Source organism: Meleagris gallopavo, chromosome 1, assembly GCF_905368555.1.
Source record: "Meleagris gallopavo chromosome 1, MGAL_WU_HG_1.1, whole genome shotgun sequence".
Lineage (NCBI taxonomy): Eukaryota > Metazoa > Chordata > Aves > Galliformes > Phasianidae > Meleagris > Meleagris gallopavo.
In genome coordinates, this window is record NC_139404.1 from 47,404,356 (window position 1) to 47,419,259 (window position 14,904).

The following is a 14,904-nucleotide window of genomic DNA, read 5'->3' on the forward strand; positions in this document are numbered from 1 at the left end:
TTTAGTGAAGATGACAGAGATTATGTTAAGAAATCACAGCACAAAGCTTCTCCTGGGGGAGAGGTGCAGCGACCGCTTTCCTTGCCCTATTCCTCGGGAGGTGCCTTCTGAGAACAGAGACCCGGAGCCCCAGTGAGCAGCAGTCTCCAGGTGGCCCCTCCTCAGAGCACAGGATGGCTGCGAGGCTCGAATTGACCAAGCAGAAATGTAATGATCTGGGGGGCAGAAGACTTGCAGAAAAACCCAGTGAAGCCAGTAACAGCCATCCATAGTATCATAAGACAGCCAGTAGCGTCCAGTTCATGCGCGGTGTATGAAAAGCCTGTAAAGTGCATAGAAACTTACACAATGAGGGAAAGTGCAGGGCGGCATTTTGTTATGAACTCGTGATCCACCTTTCCCTTAATGTTTTTGTGCCCACAGAGCACCAGGAATCTTTTCCCGTGCGGACCCAAACGAGACGTGCGCCACCTCCGCCGCGGTTCAAAAAACGCGCGCTCCGCTCCGATTGGCGGCCGCAGGAAAGGGGCGGGACTTTGACCCTTGCGAGTCGCGCGGTGGAGGCGCGCAGCCTGCCCGGCTGCTTCCAAGCGTCGGGCAGCGGGAGGGGAAGCGGGCGGACCAGATACCGACTGTACTTCTTCAGCATCTTTACTTTTATTGATTTTCAGCAAAAATAACTAGCTTCCAAGCAGAACATACTTATGTTATTAATAATGAGAACTTGGCACTTGGTGATCACTATAAATAAGATTCTAGTTATAGAAACAGTTTCCAAAGAAACAGCAAAGCTGGTATTTACACTGACGTGTTCCTGCTCTTTTTGGGAAAGTGTAGGTGGCTCTGAAAAGAGCCTTTGGGTTGTTTACTTTTAGAGCTTCACTTGGCCTTAGCCTTGTGGCTGTCGGTCTTCTTGGGCAGCAGCACAGCCTGGATGTTGGGCAGCACCCCGCCCTGCGCGATGGTGACCTTGCCCAGCAGCTTGTTGAGCTCCTCGTCGTTGCGGATGGCCAGCTGCAGGTGGCGGGGGATGATGCGCGTCTTCTTGTTGTCGCGGGCCGCGTTGCCCGCCAGCTCCAGGATCTCGGCCGTCAGGTACTCCAACACGGCCGCCAGGTACACCGGGGCGCCGGCGCCCACCCGCTCCGCGTAGTTGCCCTTGCGCAGCAGCCGGTGCACGCGGCCCACGGGGAACTGCAGCCCGGCCCGCGACGAGCGCGACTTGGCCTTGGCGCGCGCCTTCCCGCCCTGCTTCCCGCGGCCCGACATATCTTTATAAGCAAGTCAGCCAAAAAATAATCGATAACGCAAGCAGAAGGCCAGGAGAGTCGGATGAATCCAGGAGAAGCTGAGCGCCGCCCTTTTATCCCTTCCTGCTGGGGTCGTGCGCCACTTTTGATTGGAGGAGACGGCGATTGTGGAGTTAGCCAATGGGAACATCGATAGAAAACCGACCAATTGAACACCGCAAGTGATTTTGACGTCACGGTCCAAAGATGTCCAATGGAAAGGGACAACTTCGAGTCCCTTAATTTGCATACCGCCTCTATAAGTACGGGCGACGGCGCCATTGTACCTGCGTCGATCCAGCGGTATAGGCAGCGGCGGGCGTGCGCGATGCCGGAACCAGCGAAGTCGGCTCCTGCCCCCAAGAAGGGCTCCAAAAAGGCGGTCACCAAGACCCAGAAGAAGGGTGACAAGAAACGTAGAAAGACAAGGAAAGAGAGCTACTCGATCTACGTGTACAAGGTGCTGAAGCAGGTGCACCCCGACACGGGTATCTCGTCCAAGGCCATGGGTATCATGAACTCGTTCGTCAACGACATCTTCGAGCGCATCGCCGGCGAGGCGTCGCGCCTGGCGCACTACAACAAGCGCTCGACCATCACGTCGCGGGAGATCCAGACGGCCGTGCGGCTGCTGCTGCCCGGCGAGCTGGCCAAGCACGCGGTCTCGGAGGGCACCAAGGCGGTTACCAAGTACACCAGCTCCAAGTAGAGCGGTGCGGATTACTCGATTTTAACCCAAAGGCTCTTTTCAGAGCCACCCATGCTTTCAGTAAAAGAGTGGTTCACAGATACGTGGTGGTGAGTGGTGCTGCTATTTCATACTGTCTTTGGTTGTCAGAGTAGGCTGATCTGATTAATGATGGAAAACAAACGGTTATTGCTTATGCTTCACATGCTAAAAAGTGAATGTTTGTGGTGGTGTTTTATGTGACATAAAGGAACTCTGAGTAAGAAAAATATGTATGGAATTTATGATATTCAAGTCATTTTCTATGCCTAGTAAGCATTCCTCTGACAAGCATTTCAATTCACAATTTTAAACAGATAGAGGTACATACATATGGATGTTGTCTTTCTGCTTTGAAATAAAGCAGCCTTTGTTACAACTACAGCCGTATCTGCCGCATTCACATCTTTCCTATTGATGTCCCCACTAAGCACTGTCACCCTTTCCCAAGGACCTGGCTGTGGGTAACAGAGTAGTTGTGTGACCCGAAGAGTTTCCATGGGGACATCACTGTGTTCATGTGTGACTTCTGCAAGACAGCGATGCTCCATATTTATCATCATCTATGTAGAGCTGTACAAATAGTACTGGGCATTACTTAAACGAGCTAGAGAGTTTTGTAATGATATGGCGTAGTTTGCTTTCCCCTCTAAATAATATAACAGAAGATCTGCTGGAGACAGGGGTTCATTAGTCTAGTGCACACACTGAATGATAGATGTGCTTAAAATATATATATATATATTTAAGAAAAAAAGTGAACGAGAGCGGCTTATGAAATGCGGGTGATAGGGAGAAGGCTTGTTTCGGAAAGAGCCTTTCACGCAGGCGCTCACATCCTGGCTGCGGGACAGATGGCCGTGTTCCGCTATGCTGACGGAAGGCTGCGATCGTGCCACGCTCCCCGAGCGCTCCGCCGCAGGGGGGGAAGGGCACAAACCGAGGGCGGCGCTGCCTGCGGAGGGGTGGGGACTGCGGAGTGGGAAGGCATCGTTACCTGCCGAGCAGCGCGGGCTTTTCAAATCCTGCCTCTGCCCAATGGGGTGGCAGCCTCCATGCCAGCCAATCAGAGCGCGCCTTTGTCTATAAATACGGGGTCTCGCATCATCTCCTGCATAGTTTCTTTTCTCTCTGCCGAGCGGCTGCTTCGGGAGAATGGCGCGCACGAAGCAGACGGCGCGTAAGTCGACGGGCGGGAAGGCGCCCCGCAAGCAGCTGGCCACCAAGGCGGCCCGCAAGAGCGCGCCGGCCACGGGCGGCGTGAAGAAGCCGCACCGCTACCGGCCCGGCACGGTGGCGCTGCGCGAGATCCGCCGCTACCAGAAGTCCACGGAGCTGCTGATCCGCAAGCTGCCCTTCCAGCGCCTGGTGCGCGAGATCGCGCAGGACTTCAAGACCGACCTGCGCTTCCAGAGCTCGGCCGTCATGGCGCTGCAGGAGGCGAGCGAGGCCTACCTGGTGGGGCTCTTCGAGGACACCAACCTGTGCGCCATCCACGCCAAGCGCGTCACCATCATGCCCAAGGACATCCAGCTCGCCCGGCGCATCCGCGGGGAGCGCGCCTGAGTTCCTGGCAAGAGAATCTGTGACTATCGAAAACCCAAAGGCTCTTTTAAGAGCCGCCACAGGGCCACTAAAAAGAGCTGTGAACTCTTAAATATCTTGAGGGTTTACTGCTGCACGTGTTGCGGGTAGCCTTTTGTTGGCCAGTTTCTAAGGTAAGTGCTAAGGGAAGCATAGCCATGTTTTTAAAAGGTTGAGAGAGATTTGTGTCGATTAAATGCTTTGTTAGTAACTGGGTAAAGGTTCGTTGATAAGAAAAGCTCAGTTTTATAGGTCTAACTAGTAGAGTTGCTTTTCTGGTTCCAGTGGAAAAGGTTTTTGAGGGCTTTGACAAGCTAAAAGCAAAACTGCATCATTTCTAAAAGCTGGTGTTCCTTAACGTAATGGTTACTTAAAGCCATGTATGTATGTATAAATGTAGGTATAAATGGAATTCTGTATTCACTGAGTTTCCTTCTTTGATTGCAGTGTGTTACAAGGCAAGTAAGTAGTTCATTGCTCACGTTATTCTGTAGCTTTTATTTCCTTCTGCTCAAAGCATTAATTAGAATTTATTAATCCCACGGTTAAAAACAGTGCCTTTAATTGTGAAGTAGCACAAAGTCTAGTCTCCATAGCTGCCCATTCCTGCATGGGTGCTTTGCCACACATGGGCTGACCGTTCCTCTTGTAAGCAAGTCCCTCTTGTCAGTCTCTGGCCCTACTTAAGGGCTTTTAGTTTACATTTGAAACCAACACAACACTTCCTGGCAGAGCGTTGTACCCAATGATTCCCGTGCACCTACGTGGGTGATGGGGTTTCTGCCTCTGACTGCCACACTGCCTTGCGGCTCCTTCACATCCTACCCAAAAGATGTTTACCTGTTATCAAAAACACCATTTTCTAACCCATTTCTAATTTCTTGTTGCATCCTGTATTGCTCAACACAGCACAGTCCTCCTTATGTCCTTGTAGTGCAGGGAGTGCCCTGCTCTGCCTGATCGAATTGGTTCTGCAGTGCTGCATGGGAGTGAGTGAGATGCAGCTCTCACTTCTGTGAATGAACACAGACAAGGAGGATTGCTTGGAGGAAATAGATATTTTTTTCAAAGCTTCATGCAGTAAGTCATGGGTTTTGTGGTGTGGGTTTTTTTCTTTTTTTCTTTTTTTTTTTTTTTTTTTCTTCCCCTTCTGTGTAACTGCTGATACATTTTGTTTCGGGAAATGTTCCTTCCTCTGTTTCAGGAACTTTGGGCTCTGCAGCAAAATCTGACCAATCACATTCCTCGGTGCTCCATTTTCTTTCCTGTTTTTTTCCTTCCTTTCAGCCATTTTCTGTTTTACTCTCAGTGTAGTAACCTGGGGGTGGGGGTGGGGTGGAGATTGTGGGGTAGATCTCAGAGTAGCACTTCGGAAAACTTGATCAGATCATAGGCAGTTTTATTCATTGACATATTCTGTGCTTTTTGAACAGATTTATATATGTGCTTCTTTTTTTGCTGTGGATAATTACTGTCATGTTTGTAGAAATGAACTGTAGCAAAATGTTATACAAGCTGAGTAAAAAGTTACATTTTAGTAGGAGTTTGGATAAAAATGATAAAAATGATGCTTTTTTTTCTTTTTTTTTTTTTCTTCACCCCTCTTCCCCCTTTCTTTTGTGTGTTTGAGGGGAAGGGAAGCTGTGTTTTACTGATTGGGGTTACTTTGAGTTTGATTCTGAGATTTCTAAATAATTAAAAAAAAATAATTAACACAATTGAGAAGGAAGTAGACATGCAAGGGTTTTGCAGGAAGAGTAAAATCATATGATCCCTGAATTTGCAATGCCTGGGCCTGAAGAAAATCCAGTATTTAACACAGAAGGGCACTGATGACAATAATAATCTGTCAGAGCTTGCTCCAGAAAATCAGACTGGCACTCAGGAAGAATTTACTGCATGGAATTTGAAGTCTGTAACAGCTGCAGTGGTGATACCACAAACCACAGCAGACTGACTGGAAATCTCCAGTGGGCTTTGCTCTTTCCTTCTTACATAACTGATGAATCCTATCAGCTTGCATGTGATGCTGATTTAGTAAGCTGTAAAAGAGCAGTAACAGAAATCCCAGATCAGACAAAGTTAGGAAAAAATTACATCTGCTCAGTGCAATATTTGGCTGAGATAAATCCTGGCTGTTTTGCCACCTTCCGTGAGTGATCCAGAGCCCTGTTGATATGATCTGAATCAAATCACTGCTGGGATAAATCTGTCAAATGGACAAAATCACCACTGAGTTCCTCCTGGTGAATTTTCTCCACTTTTATTAGAAATGCATAAGCCCAGATAAAAATATATATTGTGTGTGTATATATATCCGAATCAGCCCTACTTCAGGTGTTTATTAGTTTAGAAAAAGCTCTAAACAAAAGCTTTTTCCATATGAAAAGAGTGGTGGTTGTTTTTTTTTTTTTTCTTTTGTTTTTAATTGAGCATTATAATGTAAAATTAGTGCAGAGGGTGGTATCATTTCTCTCCAAAGAATCAGAAGTAACTTCAGCTGAGTGGAAGCATCTTGTAGATTGTAGATGTACAAATATCGAAGAGGTGCAATATAGGCTGGTTTGTTTAGCTACGTGCTGAGCAAGTCTGTGCTGAGTGTGCTGACGCACACGTGCAGATGAAATACAGACAAAATATCCAACAAGTTGTTAAGTTTGCCATATATCCTGCTCTCAGCTTTCTTTACACTTTATCCCAACCCAGTGTTATACATCTTTGAGGGCATTCCAACATCTTTGCATACCTGCCCATGTCATGAATGTTCGAGACAGTTATGAGCATCTTGTTCTCTCTGCATTTTTGCATGTTATCCTGAGCACAGCGCACACATCCAGCAAAGCTGTACAAAATGCAGTTCTGCAGTAGCATCATCCTATGAGGCACTTAAGGAGGAAATTATTTCAGCAGACATCAGAGATAACTTTCAATAAATGTTGAACATCAAAAAACAAAAACAAAAACAAAAAACCTGCAGGTCTAAGGTGCGTTCCCATGGGTTAGTATTTATCCATGCATTAGTATAGCATGGATAAGACACTTAATTTTTTTTCTTCTTTCCACTAATTAACATATGATGCCTTTTGAAATTGAATGTCATTTTTCTTTGTTGTGCCGGTTTTGATCTTCCCATCAGTTCTGAGCAGGGTTACAGAATATAATTTTTGTTTTGTTCATGAGGAAAGCAACATCTCCAGAAAATAAACTATACTCATTTACATGAACTTGTTCCTTTCCAGTCCTTGCAGAGATGGTTTTAAAAGTCTGTGAGGGGTAATTACACAGGTGCCAAAGGAAATGAGTGGGACATCAGTGTTTTTCTCCCTGAGACAACTGTGATAATCTCAGTGCAAGACAACACGGAACAGAAGCCTCACCAGACAAAACATCTCTGCATCCAATGCTAGAACTGTGGTTGTTCAGTCTGGAGAAGAGAAGGCTCGAGAGAGACATTATTGCTCTCTACAATCCAAAAGGAGGCTGTGGCGAGGAGGGGGTCAGCCTCTTTTCCCAGGTGACAGTGAAAGGGCCAAAGAGAATGACTTTAAGGTGCTCCAGAGGAGGTCCAGATTGGATATTAGGAACAATTGCTTCTTAGAAAGAGCAGTGCTGCCGTGGCACAAGGCTGCTCAAAGAGGTGGTGGAAACACCATCCCTGGAGGTGTTCCAGAACCATGGAGATGGGCCGATGATTGGACTAGATGACCCTAGGGATCTTTTCCAACCTAATGATTTTATGATTCTATAATTCTGGAATATTTATTCTTTGCCTGAATAGAAAGTTGTGCTGTTAATAAACTTCATGAAGTTGGATGGCCCTGGGAATTACACTGAGACCACAGAAGAAACATTTGAGAATACACTGTATTTGGAGGCTAGAGCACTTCCAGTTGCTGCTATTTCGTATCCATCTGCACCCCCCTTCCTTCCTCCCTCCCTTTTTTTTTCTTTTAAACCACATCTTAAATAACATTTAAGAGTTACCATTTACCAGACACTTAATTGAAATTACAGTTTAAACTTTCCTGCAACTGCCAGTACTGTCCTGATATATCTGCAAAACTCCACTCCTCTGGAGTGCAGCTCAGATCCCACATCTGTCCCCTGCAGGGGTACAGCAGAGCTCACGCAGCTCTCTGACACCCTCCCAGGAGCTCTTCCAGGTGGAGGAGGTAATCTCTTACCTTCTCTCTTTTCTGAGGTACATTTCCATCATTGCTGCATGAATATATCAATGTTACAAATGGCTTCATATATCTTGTTCCACTTTCTTGGCAATGTGGGAGCACTGCCATGGGGAAAAGCTGTATTTCTTTATATTGCATTTCTTTACAAATTCTGTGAGAGTTATATTTTTTGAACAATTGGACTAAAAAGAAAAAAGATATATAGTTGAAGACCCTCAACTACAGCCAAAATTCTCCCCTCAAATTGCATTATTGTGGTTCTACAGTGAGATAAATATTTTCTATGTTGGGCAGTAAAGTTCATTAGTTTCTTTAATCATCCTTACCCATCAAAGTCAGTAAAATTAAAATAATAGAACACATTCCTGTATTTTATTGCTAAATGCGCATACACACACAAAAGCAAAAAAAAAAAAAAAAAAAAAAAAGTATTACTGTATTAATCAGCACATATTTAGTGAGGAGATAAAGGATGTATGCGATAACTTTCTGAAAACTCTGCCTCCCCTCACATGTTAAGGAGCAGAGCAGCACGGGGCTCTCGAGTCCTCAGCAGGAAAAGCCCTGAGAGAAACGGCTCCTCTCACACTGTGATCCCTTCTCTCTGGGATGGGGGTTCTGGAGGCTCTCTGCTTTACTCACAGCGGCTACGTACAGGTAAAAGTATGACAGGTATATAAATGCGTGTTATATGCCGGAAAAAATGCCCATCGCGTTCTAATCCACACAAAGGAAAACTGATAGAACATTTTAAAAAGTAAATAACGTTTTTATGCATGGCTAAGAATTTCTGTCCCTTGATCTCTTAAGAAACACAGGATTTACTGACAGGAAGAAGCCGAAGGGCGAATAGGAACGAGCTGGCACAGATTAATGAATGTGAGAGAGAATTCTACCCTGAAAAGCATTAATACGCGTACTTAAAGCATAACGTGAGGCGGCCAAAGCACAACGCAAGCCGGAAAGGACGATCAGGGGCGGGGCGACAGCTCGGAGTGTGATCCTCGATTGGCCGAATTTTGCCGCAGACCCCGGGGCGGGAAAGGCGGGGAACGGGATGGGGACGTGAGCGCAGGACCCCGAAACGCGACTCCCGCAACAGCCCCCCGCGGAGCCCAGGATCCGTCATAGAATCATCACCCTCACATGGGGTGAGGAGGAAACGGGAAAGGAAGGAACCTGGTGGCAGCTCAAGCCGAGCTGACCCTGGCCGGCACAGGAAAAGCCGAAGGCACGAACCAGGGGAAGCACCGTGGAAAAAGAGAACCCCGCCGCCTCGCTGCCGCCCGCCCACGGGAAGCTCTCGCTGAGGCGCGCGGGTGGAAAGGGCGGAGACTGCGGCCGAGCCCCGCCTCCCTTCGCCCGCCGCAGTTCTCAACCAGGTCGGCACCCGCGCCATATAGCCCTACTCGGCGGAGTGCACGGCGCGCAGTGTGGTCTGCGGCGGGAGCGGGAGTATGTCTGGCAGAGGCAAGGGTGGGAAGGGGCTCGGCAAGGGGGGCGCCAAGCGCCACCGCAAGGTGCTGCGCGACAACATCCAGGGTATCACCAAGCCGGCCATCCGCCGCCTGGCGCGGCGCGGCGGCGTCAAGCGCATCTCGGGGCTCATCTACGAGGAGACGCGCGGCGTGCTCAAGGTCTTCCTGGAGAACGTCATCCGCGACGCCGTCACCTACACCGAGCACGCCAAGAGGAAGACGGTCACGGCCATGGACGTGGTCTACGCGCTCAAGCGCCAGGGACGCACCCTCTACGGCTTCGGTGGCTGAACTCCCGTTGCAAACCTTACGCTGTTAAACATCAAGGCTCTTTTCAGAGCCACCCACACATTCACAACGGGAGCTGTTTATTACTTAAGCATTAGTAACATAAAAAGATCTTGCTAGTTTGTTTTGTGACATACAGCTTTTTTTGTTCAAAAGGGGGGGAAAAAAAAGCAATTGCAGCTCTTTGTAAGAAAAGTTGGGGGCTCTGAAAAGAGCCGTTTGGGTTGTAGTTTAAAACCTTATTTGGAGCTGGTGTACTTGGTGACCGCCTTGGTGCCCTCCGAGACCGCGTGCTTGGCCAGCTCGCCGGGCAGCAGCAGCCGCACGGCCGTCTGGATCTCCCGCGACGTGATGGTCGAGCGCTTGTTGTAGTGCGCCAGGCGCGACGCCTCGCCGGCGATGCGCTCGAAGATGTCGTTGACGAACGAGTTCATGATACTCATGGCTTTAGATGAGATGCCTGTGTCGGGGTGCACCTGCTTCAGCACTTTGTACACGTAGATCGAGTAGCTCTCTTTCCTCGCTCTCTTTCTTTTCTTGTCACCCTTTTTCTGGGTCTTAGTGACAGCCTTCTTCGAGCCTTTCTTGGGCGCTGGAGCGGATTTTGCTGGCTCAGGCATCCTTAAAAGTTTCTTTTCAAGCTCTTCACTGCAACTCAACAACACCGAAAATGGCGCCTGCCCCTCTATTTATAAGGGTGTTATGCAAATGAGAGGATTGTAATCGTTCCATTCCTATTGGAGTAAAAATTAGAAACGTAATTACAGACACTTCCTCTTGTTGTCGTCACTGTTTTCACAACATATCTACACAACTATGCTCGATAGACAGGGCTAAATCTATGCTGCTTTAAAGAGCAAAAATATTTACTCAGGTTCATGGAATGCTCGCTTAATTCTGACGTTATTTGAAATATCAGGACTAGGTAAAAATCTTTGTGTTTATGAAATACATTTGCAGCTTTTAACATCCCGTATATTTTCTTGGCTACTCTTTTTGTACCGCTTCATAAAATACTTAAAATATAATTGGGATTTCTCGGGGTATTTTAATAGTACCATATTCACTAGAAGTAAGACCAGCAATAAACAGCTCTCGTTGTGAATGTGTGGGTGGCTCTGAAAAGAGCCTTGATGTTTAACAGCGTAAGGTTTGCAACGGGAGTTCAGCCACCGAAGCCGTAGAGGGTGCGTCCCTGGCGCTTGAGCGCGTAGACCACGTCCATGGCCGTGACCGTCTTCCTCTTGGCGTGCTCGGTGTAGGTGACGGCGTCGCGGATGACGTTCTCCAGGAAGACCTTGAGCACGCCGCGCGTCTCCTCGTAGATGAGCCCCGAGATGCGCTTGACGCCGCCGCGCCGCGCCAGGCGGCGGATGGCCGGCTTGGTGATGCCCTGGATGTTGTCGCGCAGCACCTTGCGGTGGCGCTTGGCGCCCCCCTTGCCGAGCCCCTTCCCGCCCTTGCCTCTGCCAGACATACTCCCGCTCCCGCCGCAGACCACACTGCGCGCCGTGCACTCCGCCGAGTAGGGCTATATGGCGCGGGTGCCGACCTGGTTGAGAACTGCGGCGGGCGAAGGGAGGCGGGGCTCGGCCGCAGTCTCCGCCCTTTCCACCCGCGCGCCTCAGCGAGAGCTTCCCGCGGGCGGGCGGCCTCTGCCCGGCGCTGCCCCGGGCTTTTCCTCCCGCCGGCGTTAGCCGGGTCCCCCGCTTCCCTTGCTGGGGTCGCGCTGCCTTCTTCTCTCCTTCCCTGTTTCCTCCCCGCTCGCTTTTAGGGCGATGTCTCCGGGGCATCTCCGCTCGTTGTCGCATGGGCCGCTGTCCCACGTTTCACCGTTCGGTGCTTCCCTCCCGTCCCCATCCCGTCCCCCCCTTTGGTGCCCCGGGGTCTGCGGCAAAAGTCGGCCAATCCGAGGTCGCGCTCTGCGCTGCCGCCCCGCCCTACCGACCGTTCCGTTTTCCGCTCGTCGGGAGCGTTCCCAGCGACGGCTCCCCGGCCACACTCTTTGTTTGCTCTGTCTGTGGCGGTTTCGCGTTTCTTTTGTCTTCTCGAGTGCTCCGCACTCTGTGGAAGCCTGGAAGCCCCGCCCCGAGCACTGTCTCATATTCACGCAGAACTGCGGGAGGGAGCACGGAATGAGGCCCTGAGGGATCCGGAGCCGTCCCTGAGGTTTTCATTGCAAAATGCAGCGAGCCTAGGGCTCGTAGGGCCAACCTTGGCATGCAGCAGGGACCCCTGCAGTTGAGCACCCGTGGGCGGGGCGGATCGCACGTCCCTGGGCTACCGGTAGCCGCCGCACACGTTGTGTGGGGGGGGGGGGGTTACTGAAGGTCTCTGCAGCTCACATGTGACCAGAGACGAGCAAAAGAAGTCGTGGCACACATTTCCAGAAAATGTCCATATGACACAGTATAAAAGGAACGGTAACCAAATGTTTTTCCTTCAGTTGATCAGGTTTGCTCTTCAGCATTTCTACTAATGAACTCAGCATACACGTTCATCTTACTGTGCGTTGGACAATATTCAAAAGGAAGTGAGTTAGTAGAGGAACAGTTGGGAGCCGATGATTTGAAATGTGCTTGCAAACATTGTTTTACACAGCCAAAACCTGTGGCTACGACACTTAACATTTGTACTCTTATCACATGGCACATGTCAAACATCTCAATCTTTTAAAATGATCAAATTCTTTCTAAGTTTGTATAGGTGTCAATGTAATTTAATTTCTGAACTGGATTTACAGCATTTGGGCCACATCTCCAGTACACCTGTTGACAAAATCTATTCTTTAAATACAGCAGGTAATGTGATAGAGATTTTCACATAGCAAATTGAGGATATCCAAAGTTGTGCAAGTCTGTCTTATGTTTTATTGCTCCTACAACAACTTGAATTCCATTTTAACTCAAAATGTTTATAAATAAATCAGGTGAATCTTTTTGACTGTGCAGAACAGACTCCAGTTGCTCATACAGCACCCACAGTGCCTGCGTGGCTGCAGTCTGCCCAGTTCTTTGTACCTGAAGCTGCATGTCTAGACTTGCTCCTTAAAGCAGTGGAGTCAGCAGTTAAAGCCACTGTCTATTCAGACATATTCACACAAGGAACCCTAAAGGAACGTCAGGAAACATTTTCTTTCAAAACCAGTTCTTCATAGTTCTTACACAGTGCAGGCTGAGGGTCCCCCGTAGCTCTTTCCTCCAGCAGTAGTGGAACAACTTGAAAAAGAAAAAATTATTGCAAAAATCATCTTCCAAAGGACATTTGAAATACCTTCATGTCAGGAGCCCCTGGCAGTGGCCGCAGATGATTGTTTTTACTGTAGTCTGAGGGTGGTGTTACATTGATCAATGTTCAGGATCGCACCCTTGGATTACATTAACAGCATTTTGCTCATGAGTTTGGACCCAGTGTTTGGAATAAAATAAGGAAATGTTTGCAGAACTGCTCTGTTAAAAAACAAAAACAACAACAACAAAAAAAACCACTCCAACATTTCAACTGTGCTTTACTGAAGACAGAGACTCTATTTCCCTGTTAAAGCATAAAATGAAAAATGGAATCATTTATTGCATTGTAGAATTATAAAGGCTGGAAAAGATTCCCAGTATCATCAACTGAACCATCCACCTACCACCAGTATCTCCCCATTAAACCAGCTGTTGCATTAGGCAACACCTCAGCATGTCTGCACAAGAAATTGCACCAGCAGTTGAGAAATAAAATCAGTGCATCAGTGTATTATGCACAAAATTTGATTACTATTTTCTTGAGCTTAAATGACAATTTACATATATGATTGTAAGTATTACAATAGGAACCTGCAAACTGAAGACGTGCAAGATTTACTTTTCAGAGTGCTTTACTCCACGTGTTGAAAATCAAGGCGAAAAATGATTTTTAAAACATCTTTTATTTAGTTTTTAAACATTGCCATTCTAAGACATGATACGTACAGAGATAGTACCAAATTACCTTGAAACACAACTCTAACTTAAAAGGCTCAGAGGAGAATTTTGTTGTCTTTGTACATCCCAAGTTCTTGAGAATTTGAAGGTGCACCAGGACACCCAGAGCTGCAGCTAACAGGGGCACCACAGGGTAAGGATTTCCTCTTTAGTACAGTTTACTTTTTATGCAAATGAGAGAAAATAATTATTTTAACTTTACTACATCTGAAAGCAGCTGCTCTTTAATCATTGGAGGTTTGGCAGCACTTGGGTCGCTCAGCCAACTACCCCAGAACTGCCTCACCTACAGGATGTGGAGGTCTGACCCCCAGTGTGGTAGCAGTGTGAGACTCACAGCATTACAGCTGCTGGCAGCTAGGAATGAAAACAAGGAATGCTATGAAGCAAGAAAAAAGCATCCCAGAAGGTGAAGCTCCGGTTGCAGAAGTGAGCAACTGAGTGAAATCTACTGTGTTTGGAATGAGACTATGAAGATGAGATTGAGAGTTCTGCAAGTTGTGCTGGGCTTACCCCCACACTCAGAGCAGCAGAGCCCTTCCTGGTGGTGCCAGCTGGTTGCCACAGGCAGGATGTGCTGCATTCCCACAGCTGGATGCAGCGCCCTGGGCTTTCTCCAGCATTCCAGTGCTTTGTTGCAGGTATCTGTGCATCTCCGATGGATTGCAATATCTGCCCTGGAGACTCAGTATAAAAAAAGATGTGCTTGGGAAAACTACCGCCTTTGCAACTCTTCAAGAGGAAAAATAAGCAGCTGAAGACATTTAGCAGCAGCTAATTAGGATGAATAATATAAACTCTTAAAAATTTATCAACTTTACATTTATCCACTTACAAACAGAACCACGAGGCACAGGTAAGGTCACCAGATGGGGCCAGCCTGCTGCACCATCCAGCTCTTCCGTTACGTCCATACCAACAATCCCCAGCCACTCGCTTCAATTACAGAAGAGCCCTACCTAGAGAGCTCCTCTGTTACAGCAGCGGTGTGCTATAGGTGCTATTTTCTTCTTTCAAAGCAGCCCTCTTCCTTGGAGGAAGTGCTGTACACGTGGGAGCTGTGGCCTTGTTGCAGTCATGGAACTCCAGGGAACATCCCAGCAGGAGTCAGACAGCCTTTCAAATAACACACATCAGCAAATCAGAGGTGCTTTAGCACAGTGCTTTTGGGTGATACCTGTGTCTGCAAATTCCTGTCATACTGCCTACAATTAACTGACATAACAGGAGAGTAGCTACGCAATGAGACCATTAAAAGACCAGCAGGTTTGAAAATCCTGTTTTAAATAGAAACCTGCCAGAGCTGCACAGTTTTTCTGAAAGGAAAAATGCTACAGTTGATGCATCTACTGGGCAAGTCAGATTAGTCCAGGATTCAGACCA

The 14,904-nt window shown here is 47.9% G+C and overlaps 6 protein-coding genes across 6 annotated transcripts; 3 read left to right on the forward strand and 3 right to left on the reverse strand.

Moving 5' to 3' along the window:
• Positions 1-638: 638 nt before the first annotated feature.
• LOC146545289 (histone H2A-IV) lies at positions 639-1,361 on the reverse strand. Its single transcript, XM_085224411.1, has one exon. It carries the CDS (start codon positions 1,267-1,269, stop codon positions 880-882), a length of 390 nt encoding a protein of 129 aa, XP_085080537.1. The 5' UTR covers positions 1,270-1,361; the 3' UTR covers positions 639-879.
• Positions 1,362-1,550: 189 nt separating this feature from the next.
• LOC100541896 (histone H2B 8) lies at positions 1,551-2,080 on the forward strand. The gene has a single exon (XM_003202199.4). It carries the CDS (start codon positions 1,618-1,620, stop codon positions 1,996-1,998), a length of 381 nt encoding a protein of 126 aa, XP_003202247.3. The 5' UTR covers positions 1,551-1,617; the 3' UTR covers positions 1,999-2,080.
• Positions 2,081-2,224: 144 nt separating this feature from the next.
• On the forward strand, positions 2,225-4,023 carry LOC100545149 (histone H3). The gene has a single exon (XM_085224372.1). The coding sequence runs from the start codon at positions 3,172-3,174 to the stop codon at positions 3,580-3,582; it is 411 nt and encodes a 136-aa protein (XP_085080498.1). The 5' UTR covers positions 2,225-3,171; the 3' UTR covers positions 3,583-4,023.
• A 3,787-nt stretch (positions 4,024-7,810) lies between these two features.
• On the forward strand, positions 7,811-9,612 carry LOC100542048 (histone H4). Its single transcript, XM_085224443.1, has one exon. It carries the CDS (start codon positions 9,245-9,247, stop codon positions 9,554-9,556), a length of 312 nt encoding a protein of 103 aa, XP_085080569.1. The 5' UTR covers positions 7,811-9,244; the 3' UTR covers positions 9,557-9,612.
• A 4-nt stretch (positions 9,613-9,616) lies between these two features.
• Positions 9,617-10,515, reverse strand: LOC100542202 (histone H2B 7). Its single transcript, XM_003202201.5, has one exon. The coding sequence runs from the start codon at positions 10,171-10,173 to the stop codon at positions 9,793-9,795; it is 381 nt and encodes a 126-aa protein (XP_003202249.1). The 5' UTR covers positions 10,174-10,515; the 3' UTR covers positions 9,617-9,792.
• A 147-nt stretch (positions 10,516-10,662) lies between these two features.
• LOC100545463 (histone H4) lies at positions 10,663-11,128 on the reverse strand. The gene has a single exon (XM_003202221.5). It carries the CDS (start codon positions 11,028-11,030, stop codon positions 10,719-10,721), a length of 312 nt encoding a protein of 103 aa, XP_003202269.2. The 5' UTR covers positions 11,031-11,128; the 3' UTR covers positions 10,663-10,718.
• Positions 11,129-14,904: the final 3,776 nt, after the last annotated feature.

What these genes read in the sequence shown, in the direction of transcription:
- LOC100542202 (XM_003202201.5), bottom strand. Translation starts at nt 10,173, where the DNA reads ATGCCTGAGCCAGCAAAATCCGCTCCAGCGCCCAAGAAAGGCTCGAAG.
- LOC100541896 (XM_003202199.4), top strand. Translation starts at nt 1,618, where the DNA reads ATGCCGGAACCAGCGAAGTCGGCTCCTGCCCCCAAGAAGGGCTCCAAA.
- LOC100545149 (XM_085224372.1), top strand. Translation starts at nt 3,172, where the DNA reads ATGGCGCGCACGAAGCAGACGGCGCGTAAGTCGACGGGCGGGAAGGCG.
- LOC100545463 (XM_003202221.5), bottom strand. Translation starts at nt 11,030, where the DNA reads ATGTCTGGCAGAGGCAAGGGCGGGAAGGGGCTCGGCAAGGGGGGCGCC.
- LOC100542048 (XM_085224443.1), top strand. Translation starts at nt 9,245, where the DNA reads ATGTCTGGCAGAGGCAAGGGTGGGAAGGGGCTCGGCAAGGGGGGCGCC.
- LOC146545289 (XM_085224411.1), bottom strand. Translation starts at nt 1,269, where the DNA reads ATGTCGGGCCGCGGGAAGCAGGGCGGGAAGGCGCGCGCCAAGGCCAAG.